Source organism: Oryzias latipes, chromosome 13, assembly GCF_002234675.1.
Source record: "Oryzias latipes chromosome 13, ASM223467v1".
Taxonomy (NCBI): Eukaryota; Metazoa; Chordata; class Actinopteri; order Beloniformes; family Adrianichthyidae; genus Oryzias; species Oryzias latipes.
The window spans coordinates 27,685,261-27,697,284 of NC_019871.2; the positions used below are offsets into that span (position 1 = coordinate 27,685,261).

At 42.5% G+C, this 12,024-nt stretch overlaps 1 protein-coding gene across 4 annotated transcripts in view; it reads right to left on the reverse strand.

Annotated features, from left to right (window-relative positions):
* rap1gap2 (RAP1 GTPase activating protein 2) overlaps window positions 1–12,024 on the reverse strand; it is a 123,658-nt gene that overhangs the window by 52,715 nt on the left and 58,919 nt on the right. Inside the window, exon 1 of one of the 4 annotated variants that reach the window (XM_023961598.1) lies at window positions 6,225–6,666. The exons of the other annotated variants lie outside the window; for them this stretch is intronic. Within the exon in view, the coding sequence (XP_023817366.1) occupies window positions 6,225–6,352 (128 nt within the window). The 5' untranslated portion in view covers window positions 6,353–6,666. Of the gene's footprint in view, window positions 1–6,224; window positions 6,667–12,024 lie in introns of those variants that run through there. 4 annotated transcript variants of the gene reach the window in all.

The following is a 12,024-nucleotide window of genomic DNA, read 5'->3' on the forward strand; positions in this document are numbered from 1 at the left end:
AATGCCACATAGCATTCAGACCTATGCTATGACTGAGTGTAGTCGCAGGTTAGTCTGACTTAGAAAAAAATAGAAGGAATGTGGAAGCCACATTTCCACTGATCAGTAGGGATGCCAGTTAGGTCAGCATGCCTTTGTTTGGAATGGTCTGGCGTGGATTTCCACTGCAGTGTGCCAGTTGGGTATAGGCTAAGATTTATTTAGCCATTCAGCAAGCTTGAAATCCTTGACAGTGACTTCATTTTAGGTTTGACAAATAATCTCAACATTTTCTGACTCATTTCATTCAACTTGAATGGAAGTAAGCAGTATTCTCCTCCAGTCAGGGCTAATTATTTTACAGCCTTTTACACTGAATAGCAGCACTTTGTGGACGTTCATCTGAAGGAAAAGTTGTCGTTTCTTTGCTTAGTCTTTGTTGCATTGTTTGTAGACTCAGTGAAACCCTTACACATGCATGTCACCCAGTTGTCATGCATGCTGACCTGGACGCATCCATTGACGGACTTACTCTTCTCCTCTTGCATTTCAAACAGGAAGTAGCTGCTGGCTCCAAGACGCCATAATCCCATAGATTTGTATTGAGATATAAACAGCTGTTACTCAATCTGTTTGTCAGAATAACCATTCTTGCTCTGATACATTTTCAACATGTTCTTGTTAATCCTGATTTCTTTTCATGCTGTTTTTTTCTGTAGTGCAAGTTATTCAAGCTATAAACTGGCCAGTCAGATGCATCGACAAAAGTATGAAATTTTAAATTTAATTTTCTTTATGTATCTCCTCTATCATCAGAAAAATGCCACAAGAACACCAAAAACAAGTTTTTCATCTGAGTAGGTTTTAAGACAAGTCGCTGAGCATTATAGGTCTTGTTTTTGGTCTTATTTGACTGTAATGTGAAAGAACACCTCTGTCTTTCTTGTACTCTGGTATCTATTGGTATTCAGTGCTGTAATTGTACTGTGACAACACCATTAGTTAGTTTCAGTGACTCACAGGCCCATCAGTCAATAGCTGTCTGAGAAATTCCTTCTTCTATGGTTGGTTCCTAAGTGAAATATAGACCGGAGCGAGTCAAATTTAATTTTCACGTAAATCTTCTTTGCTTTAGATATTTTAGCATCCATTTGTCTTCAGGTAATAGCAAATAAAAATCACAGAGTGAGTCATAGTGACGTTAATCTGGCTTTTCCTTCTCATTTGAACTAACTGGCAATCATCAGTGTCTGGCTCAGCCCGCCTGACAAAATCTATTTAAGATTTTTGGCTGTGATGAATTTCCTGGACGATTGAAACGATTCTGAAACATGTCAAAGGTCACTTGGTCACCTCAGGAAGATGTTACCCTTTCTCTATGCAAGTTTAAAACACAAACATCTACAAAAAAACAATGTAAAAGGCAACAGAAGACTGCACACGAAGGGATGCAAGAAAAACAACAAAACAAACAACAAAAGTACATTTTAAACTATGACATGGGAAATAGAACTAGAAATAGGGACTGGGATGGGTCAAAGATGAACAGCCTTTAATCTGTCCAACGTGTCACATAAAGTATCTACTGTCAAAGTTGGACAGACTTTTGATTTGTGGTTGTTATAACCATCTCCCTTAACTGGACGATTCTTTCTATGAGATTGAGGCCAGTTAAATCATGTATATATCTCAGGTCTCATTAGTCACAACTTCCCTTACGGTTATATATGGTCTGTCTGCGGGCGAAGAATTACCTGCAGGTCAAAGAGCGCTTAGTGACACCCAAAATGTTTATGCACATTTTTCTACTGGCTTCTTCTGCAAGCAAAAGATTGTAGTGAAAACTTGGAGAAAACATGTAAGCGTAAGAGTGAAGCAGGCGAGACGCAAGCCTGTCGTATGAATTTTTGACTTTCAACCCCACCAAGTCCTGCACGCTGCACCAAAAGCCCGGTAGTGCCATTCAAGTGATAAGTGCGTGCTGCATTGCATGAAGCCTTACTGTTAGAAGTGCGCAAACAATTAGAGTGTGACATAAGGGCACAAGTCAAAAGTGCGTGCAACTTTCATTATCCATACTTCACGATACACTTACCACATGCACAACAATGGTACGTCTCATTTTCATGACATCCCTCCAGTTGGCTGTACAAGCCTCAAAGTGTTCCATTCTGTCTACGACCCTCCATTGGCCCAGACGACCCATAAACGCACAGCACCGGTTTGGGTCATTCCCCGTTCAGGTTCATTTCACAAAAGCTTTAAATCAGTGCTTATTGGATGAAGCTGTACATGAAAGTTTTAGTGAAGGAACAAAATCAAGACTAGCTCTGTGTGGCTACTTTACAGCTAATAAGGTAATTATCTTCCTTCAAAGCAACATTGCTATTTCATCTAAATGCTTCAAATTTCTATATATAAGGTTCTAGAAGTTCATTTTATGTCTTAGTGCTGAAAAAACAGAAAAGTCGACTTTATTTTCCCATAAAGTCAACTTTAAGTCAATGGCATCTGGTGATAACGTAAACACGGAAACTGGAAAAGCCTTGGCCAAGTGGTCAGAAGGCCAGAAGCTGGGTACACTCCGAGCCAGTCACAGAGCGTTCTGAGATTATGACAGATGACGAAACTAAGAAACTAAGAATAAACACCTCCTGTGCCTCCTTTCTGAGGGGACATACAGATGAGTAAACTGCTTTACTCACATGGAATCTTCACAGAGCGAGGAAAAAGAGATGGTTTGTCCAGAGGAAAGCTGGAAAACTGGCATTTACATCAGTGTTTTCATCTTTGGTGGAGGAACACGGATTGTGAACATATTGCCTGGTACCGACAATTTGAAATAATTTTAGGAATGATTTGGCAGAATAATTGAATCTTTCACTCACATGCCCGCTCACTTCTGGCCGCACAACCACACATCGACAGGGAAATGAACCCAAACCGGGTCTTTCTGAATTGGTCTTTTAAGATGTGCTGCATGCAGAAAGCAAGAAAAAAAAACACGAGCACACAAACAAATCAAATTCAAAGCCAGAGATTAAGGAGCTATGGGTGACAGTGATGCACAGACAGTGGTAGAAACATTTAGATAGAAGCAGCACATCTCATGCTGTTCTACCTAGGCACATACAGTATGTGTCTATCTCAGATTCAGAGGAAGAGAAATGAACAAAAGGCAGGCAAGAAACAGGACTGCAAGCTTTTGTGTGTGCCTTTTTGTTATTCATGAGAAGAAAAAAAAGGTTAAAATAAATCAAGCAGCATCAAAACAACTAAATGAAAAGACAGTGCCCCTTCACCTGTAATGCGGTCTGCAATGATTCACTTTTCCTTTCATTCACGAGAAAAATAATTACATTAAGGACAACAGCCTTGAAATTCAAAGTTTGAAAAGATGCAGATGATCTTCATCACTCAAGGAAGAGCACCTTAAACACAGTGAAGTGATGATGTAGTGACCCGGCCACAGTGGCAACAGCCGAACATTTGGATGGGACTGGGAGGGCTTTGTGTTCCTGTTGCAGTCCAGACATGACTGTATAGTTATCAGTTGTTGCAGGGCAATAAACCACAGCAGAAAAATCACCTGCACAACAGCCAAGTCTAACAGGCAGGGTTACAATCTGAGATGATCATCTAAGCATGATGGTCACAGTGGAAGCTAAGAGGAACTGGTTTTTCCTGGTGGGTTGTGTTTATCTTGCTTCTTAGTTTAACCCTTTGTGGCCACATTCACACTAAACATGTGATGCGTGTTCTAGGATGCACAGAACGCGTGCATTCTTGAAAATGCCTTTAGCCCATGGTGTTCACTCTGGACCCTAGCTACCCGATAATATTCCAGAAGATTTGGGCAAAGAATTATTAAAAAAAAGTTTCCTCTTAAAGAGTTAGGAAAATCCCTGCCTGTGAGTATAGAAACTGTTCATTCAGTCAGCAGTGTATGTTTAGGTCGACCAAGCGTTAGCATTAGCCGTCCTATGTGAAATTCCATTATACGTTAGCATCAAACTGATTGCTGTTTTGCATCAGGTCACTGGAAAAGGAAAGGCATGAAAGATCAATCTCTACTGAAATGGATTGATGAATAATTTACTAAGCTTGGATCAATTTGGATCGATTAATCGATTTGATCGATTCAGCCCCATTAATAGCGTAACGCTTTAGTCACATGCGTCTGTACTGCAGTTTCCCGTACGGGTGCATGTTTTGGGTTGTCCGAGCCGATGGAAGGTCGTAAACAGGGGCAGAGGAGTGAGTGTCTCGCAGTTCCCTTGTGGCTCTTGCGATTACCTTCAGGGAAGTTGTAAAAATGTCACGTACATTGTCAAGTGTGTGGTCAGTGCATGTTGAAATATTTGTAAGGATAATGTCAGTGCCACGCCCTTATGGCATATGGGTGATACTGTCGTATGGTGCCCTATTGCAGCAGTCTAGTTGTTGTTAAGCTGCATGCACTGGCTCCTTACTGGCTGAATGCAAATGCTGCACGCAGTTAGACAATCAAACTTCGCTCTGATTGTTTAATTTCCTAATTTCTATTAGTCAAGCTGCGCACAAGGGGCACACAACCATCACTAGAACAGCACTAAAAGGCCCCATGCACATTACGCAGGGTTTAAAAAAATCAAAAATCTGTATATTGGTTACCTTGATATATTTTTTAGTCTTGACCATGACCTGTCGCCTACATCACGCCCATAGAAAAAAATGCCTATTTCGCTCTCTGGGCCACCAAATGGTCTCTGACCTTGGTGTTTTGTGCAGGCCACCTGCGTGCCTCGTACAGATTGGCTGATTTTTTTTTCCCCTGCAGACAAGCTGTATCCACCCGTGAGTGCAGTTGTGACTACAGCATTAAGTGTTGTCTAACGACAAGAAGACACATTTCCCCACAACAGCATCAGCTGATTTGCGTTGATTGCGTAAGCACCTCACTAATGTCAAGTGTCGCAAATCAGCGCAAAGCTGCTTTTTTCTGCTTCGGAATCCGCTGGAATTATGTTGTTTGCTTTAATGGTTGAAGATGTACGCTAGTCAAAAGAATGAATGAAAAAATTGGAACCAAAGCTCCAGTTTAAAATAGTTTATGAAAGAAGAAAAAATATTTACCCAGACTGTCTTTGCATCCAAATTACACTTTGAATGTACACTGAGGTTGCGTGAACTTTTGCAAAGTGTGTTAAGGTCTATTTTGGTCTGAGCTATTAAAACAAGTGCATTTGGGAGTCCTCGTGTAATGATTAAAGACACACACACATACACACACACCATGCCATCACAATTTCACAATCTCCAATGATCTTCTCAAGTTCCAGTCAACTGTACATCTAAAGTTAGCTTGGGCAAACCGGTCTACCAAACGTGAGGACAGGACATGTTGGCAGGCTGGCCCCTGTCAACTTCATGCGCCGTTTGCCACCAGGTGGACTGTTCTCAGGGATCTAATTCCTCTTGTACACAACCTAGTAAGGTGATCTCACTCCAGAGAACTGGGCAGGGAAAATCCCACTTTGCATGTGCATGTTGAATGAAAGTCTATAAGGAAAAAATGTCCGTTTACATGCAAATCTGTACCTTTTTTGAAGCTCTCCAAAAGCAAAATTGGTGTTTTTAACAATATTACTTGTGTTTTTGTGGCATTTTTTTCCTACTCTGCTCAACCTGGATGCAGTTAGTCAACCCTCAGATGCAGTCTTGTTCTGATGCTCTAACATAAGTGCATGCATCAACAAGTGCTGACTGCACAATGTGTTCAATATGAAAACAAATAGTGAGGGCTAGACATGAAGAGCTATATAGAGAGTTGGATACTGGAGGCCTTTTTTGTTCTTGTCCTGCTCTTTTTGCTCATCTCCTTTGTCCTCTCAGTCTCACTTGTGGGCTTTCCAAAAGCACTCAGAGCAAACCTCTGTTCACTCACACTCCTCGGCACCTTGTTCCCTCTTCCCCGTGTGTTTTTCTTTCCACTGACCCAGATACAAACACAAGAGCGGTCAACGAGGCCGACTCACTCGAAACACTCCAGATCTCTCTAAAGAACTGGACCTACAGCAGAACAGCAAATGCAAAATCAGTGAACCATTAAAGGATTAAAGTGTCCCCATTTCTCTAAAGTTACGCATTAAAAGACATAAGCTAGGAAAGTTCTTCCTGCCACTGAGCAGAGGATGCTTGACCCTGACGTTTTCTCCCAGCATGCACCTCTCATCCGAAGAAACCTTGGCACAAACTTCACCCACCCTTCGTTCTCCTCTCTTTCCCTCTCCCTTTCCTTGGCTTTGCGGGACTTGTGCAGGAGTCCAATCAGGATCACGGCTGCCCGGATGCCGGCCTTTTTGTTGTGGCACCGTCCTCTGGACTCAGACATGCCAGCAGCGTCAGCTGGTGCCAAAAAACAATTTGGGCGACAGCTGTTCCAAGGTTGGGCTTTCTTAGGGGTTTGCTGGATTCCAAGCTCGGAGGCAGCTGAGAGTTCTCAGCTGGCACCCTCCCCCCCTCCTCCCCCCCTCTCAATTACAGTCTCCTGACCAACAAACTGTCTCTTTCAGGAGAGATCCAAAAGTTGGTCCTCTTTGTCCCGGCAGGATGAATCGGTGAGTGTGAGTAGTAATTCCAGAGGTCCAAGTGGGGTACTCCAGCTCAAGGTGAACTATCTGCCCTCTTTGTTCCTGCAGTGAATCCGCACTTGACTGCAGCACAGTGCTTCTTGGTCTTTGATGAAAGGATGAAGAGGAGCAGCCTCATGGACACTGTAGCGCCGCATCTCTCTGTCTGCCAGCCTCTGTCTTCCCGCCTCTCCCTCCTTTTCTCAACATGCTCTGCTTCCTCTCCCTCTGTGCCTCTTGCTGCTGCTAGCTCCCTCCTCCACCTCTTTATAGCCACTCCCTTCCGCTATCCGATAGGTGCAGGGAGCACAAGGTACCGCCCCCTCACTCCTCTGTTCCCTTCGTTTTTCTATCTTGATGTCCTTGTTTCTACTTTAATAATTTGACATTAATCTGTTTGGCCTTGCTCCATCTGCTTGCCTTGGTGATTTCATTTCCAAGCGAAAACACACACGCTAACACCTTTCCCACCTCCCCACGTGTGCTCACACACTCTCACACACCACACATCCCAAGGTGTGAAATTTCAATTCAAGTCGGCTTATCATCTGATTGCCTGCTCTGCCTTTTTCAAGGACAGGAAAGCTGAAATACTACCTATAGAAAAAAAAAACTAATAAAGGAAAAAATGCATCATGTGAAATGGATCTTGATGTTTGCGACTTTGATGCTTTTGTTTTAAACTCAATTCACCTGCTCAACTTCTGCATCCTTCATGAGCAGGTTGGTCAGCCCTGCACTGCTTTGGACACTCGTCCTGTTCAGCGTGTGCAGGTTTTCTTTTCCAGTTGTTTAGTGTCAGTAAATAGAACAAAGGCAGTCACCACCACAGAACATATTGATCTGGAGTGTTCAGGTTCTGTCTGTGCTCACCTGTTTGCTTCTCCTTTCAGATCCACATCACCAACTGTTTGCCTTATAGCTTCTTTCTGTACGGCAATAAAAAACGACTTCTGACACTGTTGTATGGGTGAAATAATGTCCATACTCTCCAAAGTATGAGGCACACATAAAAGCCTTGATGAAAAAAATAAATGAAAAAAAACAAGTGTACCTTATAAACCAGAGCGCCTTATAGATGGATTCATTCTCATAGTAGTGGTGCTGCGGTAGGGCAGTCGATCTCTGATCGGAAAATTGCAGGTTCGATTCCCTCCGTGCCCGCCCACATGTTGAAGTGTCCTTGGGCAAGACACTGACACCACCCTGCCCCTGGTGGAAAGTTGGTGCCAGTGTTCGGCAGGATGTGAATGTGTGTGTTACAGGGTGACTGCAAAGCACCTTGGGCCTTTGAGGAAGATAGAAAAGCATAATAATAACCATCATGGTCATGGTCATGGATATAAGTATTCGCAAATTATTATTTATTGATGTCGAAGTGATCTCGAAAGGTACACTGTCAAAATGTCAGACGGTTTTCCTATGAGTTCCAAACACGGTTGGGTATTATTGTGGATATGCTAACGGGGCACCAGACTCCTCCAATTGTAGGTGGCGGACATGCGCTAGTATATGGTCGCGACAGTCCAGCCTAAACACAAAGGGCTACATGCACGTTCAAGAACGCGCGTTTAGCACGTTCTTGCCCGGTGTAAAGGACTAAGTTTCAAAAATAGACCATTCATTGACTGTGCGCCTTATAACACGGTGCGGCTTATAAAGTGGGAAAGACAATAAATAAAAATAATAAATTAAAAATGACAAGTAAACATGTCTTCTGCTTTAGCAAAACTAAATGAGTTGATTTGTTTTGTTTTTTTTACATGAAGCAAGCAGCGGTGCATTTGCAAAAGACAGGACGTGTGGAGTTTGCATGTTCTCCACGTGCATGCGTGGATTTTCTCCGGCTTCCTCCCACCGCCCACAAACATGCTTCATAGGTTAATTGGTCCATCTAAATTGCCCATAGGTGTGAATGTGAGTTTGCATAGGTGCATGCAATGAGATTGAGGCCCTATGAGAGACTGGCGACCTGTCCAGGATGTCCACTGCCTTCACCCACAGGTGACCGAGATAGGCTCCAGCAGCCCCATGACCCCGAAACGGAACAAAACGGGTTAAGAAGATGAATGAAAGGATCTGCTTGTTGCATTGCTTGAGGAACTTTATTAGCAGCATCCTAGTTACGTTTGAACTGAGTGGCTGAATATTATGCAGAGTGGGTTTGGTGTGTGTGGTAAAGACTCCAGGTTTTTCTCTCATAAATGTAGATTTATTTTTCTTTGAAGCCAGAGGTTCTTCTTCTGTTTCCTCATTGGCTCTTTTCTGCACAAATATACTCACCTAATATGTTTGTATTTTGGCAACTCTGCAAGCAATAAAGTGGTTGTAAGAAAGTAGTGGATGTAGTGGGGGGGCCATGGTGCAGTGGTAGATACGGTCTTTCCCGGGTTGGATTCCCACCTTGCCCACCCGTGTATCGAAGCATCCTTGGGCAAGAAACTGAACCCCACCTTGCCTCAGGTGGAAGGTTGGTGCCAGTGTTTGGCAGCGGAGCCGCCACTAGTGTGTGAATGGGTTTGTGACTGTAAAGCGCTTTGGACGTTCGAAGAAGGTAGCAAAGCGCTATATGAGTACAGACCATTTACCATGCAATTCCTACACGTGATCGAGCAACTTGACTTGCGGCAAGAATGAGTTGGATGTGGTGGAGAGAATTCAGTCGTTTTTCAAAATAAAACTTCAGAAACAAATTATAGATAAAACAAAAAAAAAAAAAAAAAACACGTAGGTTGTGTTTATTTCCCCTCTGCGGCTCAGTACCAACTGACCCACGAACCAGTCCTAGTCTTCTACCTGAGACCTCTATATTAGGCTTTTTAACCCTTGTGCTATCTTAGGCACTTTAACGTTGGGAGTTGGGTCATCTAGACCCACTAGACAGTGCTCTGAACCTTTTTTCTTCAATGATTTGTGATCTTCACTGGTGTCCATGGATTACATGAAATCTTTCCACCTTTATCCACCTTTGTCATGGTAGGGAGAACACGTCAATGTAAGGGTGGGGTCATCTAGGATAGCACAAGGGTTATAGCCACCAAGAAACATTTATTTGTTATTTGTAAGTACGCAAACGTCAACGAGACATCCAAAAAGGGATTGTACAGATTTGTACAAAGTAGTTTCAATCTTGCTCAGCTCTCAGCCTCTGTTTGAACTGCTTCAGAGAAAGACAAGCACACATTAGGTTGCTATTCGTGGGTTTTGACTCTTCTCTTTGCGTGCATAGACTCAAATGCCACGTTAAATGCTGGTAGGTATTAAAGGGGATAGAGGAGTGAAGCAGGTGGATGTGTAATGTGATGAACCAGTTTACATGCTGACATTTGGATTGTATTCAGTAAAGGGCAGTTCATTTTTCACATCTTTTTTCCTTTGTTTGAGTCTACTCAAATACACAGCAGATGTAAAAAAAAAGGGTTTGAAATGAAACCATGTAAGCTTGATATGTGGGAAGCACACAGAATGTACGCTTCATTAAACGCATATCAGGTCTTTCTGCATTGATTATACTTCTCTGATGATTTTATACCAAATTAGTCTTTTTGATTTTCTGCAGCATGACATATCAAACAAAAAGAACCTTGAAAGGAACAAATGAAGGTCACTTTTCTTCAAAGATAAAACTTTGCAGACAAGGACAAAGGCACAAAGCTACACATGAGGCTTCAAAAAGGCTGACGCAGCAGAGAAGCAGTGATTCATGATGCGCATTTGGTGGAACCTGTCGAGGTGACATTGTGCAACCATAATATAAAGGTGAGAGTAGTTCACCAGCTCAAATAGAGATACTTTGGCACTTGTACAATGGATAATTACCAAAAAAATGGATCATTCGGGACAAGGAACAAAGAAATCTGAACAGGGGAGACGCCTCAGTTATTCTCTGACAACAGCCAGTGAATAAATTAATTTGAAAAAAAAAAAAAAGAAGAAATACCCAGCAGCAATAAATGCAGCTATTAAATAAAAGATGATAGCTTTCTCTGTGTAAGATCAGCGCCATGGAAACCAGACAGCTGCCAGAGGATGGGTCTGGTTAAACCCCAGAGCTCCATCGTCCTGACAGCCACACATGGCACGCCTTAGAGGTTTCCACCCTCCGTGGCTCTTTTTCACTCTACGCTCCCACCACCGTTGGTGCAGGACTCGCAGTCAGTCACCTGGGCATTCCACCCTCCCTCCCCTACCACGTGGGGTGGCAAACAAACAAGCTCACCGCTGTTGTCAGCGATTCCCTGCAGACAGATGGTTACCAACTAATAAAAGCATTAATGTGCATGCACACAAACACTCAGCCTGTCAGGGATGGAGGAAGAGCCGAATTTAAACTTTAACCAGACACAAATGAAAAAACAGGCTGAAACATGACAACCCGAAAGAAATGGAAACCCAGTGAAATTCATAAATCAATAGAGTGCCTGAGAGGAAAACCATGGACATGAATACAGTCAGCACTAATCATCAGAAACAGGTGAATGATTATGAACCAATACCGTCCAGACCACCACACTGAGACACATTACCTAAAGACAACAAACACTGTAAAAAGCAGGAACACTAAATCAGGGATAATTCATCAGCACTCCTTTTTGAACAGGACACACTGATAGACCTTTAAAAGAACAAACAAAAAAACGCACTCTGTGGACAATTGTGCTTTTGGTGTTTTTGTTATGCTCTTGTGGCATTTTGCTGATGATGGAGGACATATATAAAGAAGAACAAGCTCAAAATTGCATTTCTCAGATTTTCTTTATCCAAATTGTTGTAAAGCAAAAAAAAAAACAAAAAAAATACACCATTGGAAAATCATTGAATTTGTGGGCCACAAGCTCCCTGCTCTGCTCCATTCTGATTCATCCACTTGCAGACAAATAGCTGCATGGACGACTTTGTTTTCCTCGTCTGAGCCGGAATCTGGATCTAAACTGTACGGCTGGATAGCTCCAATTTTGCTTGGCCTTCTTTTGGTTGCACCGGTAATAAATTCACCTTTAAAATTGTAAATGCTTGTCTCTCTGCATTCAAAACATTTCCCCTCCTTTCTGGAGCGATGCTTTGGACTAGTGGGCCTCTAACCACTACCGGCGCCTGGGTTCTGGGGATTGTCTGGTCTGAGATCGTCCCAAGAACGCAAGACCTGCCAGAGATTATGGACTTATTCCATGCTAATTTTTCTGCAGCACAATTTATTATTTACCTGCATTACTAATAACTCCCCTTATTGAAATGTATTCTCCTTCAATCACAAGGATCACAAAATATGTATATTTTTGTAAGTATTTACAAATGTTGAGATGGGTTTTGAAAGTAGATTCTGAAAAAAACTCTGTTAAAAAACCGCTCTGATCATCTTTTGAAGTTAAATAAATCTGTGTCGGACATAGTTTCTGCAGAGCGGCAGTAGTTCATTAGAATATTACCTCTGAGT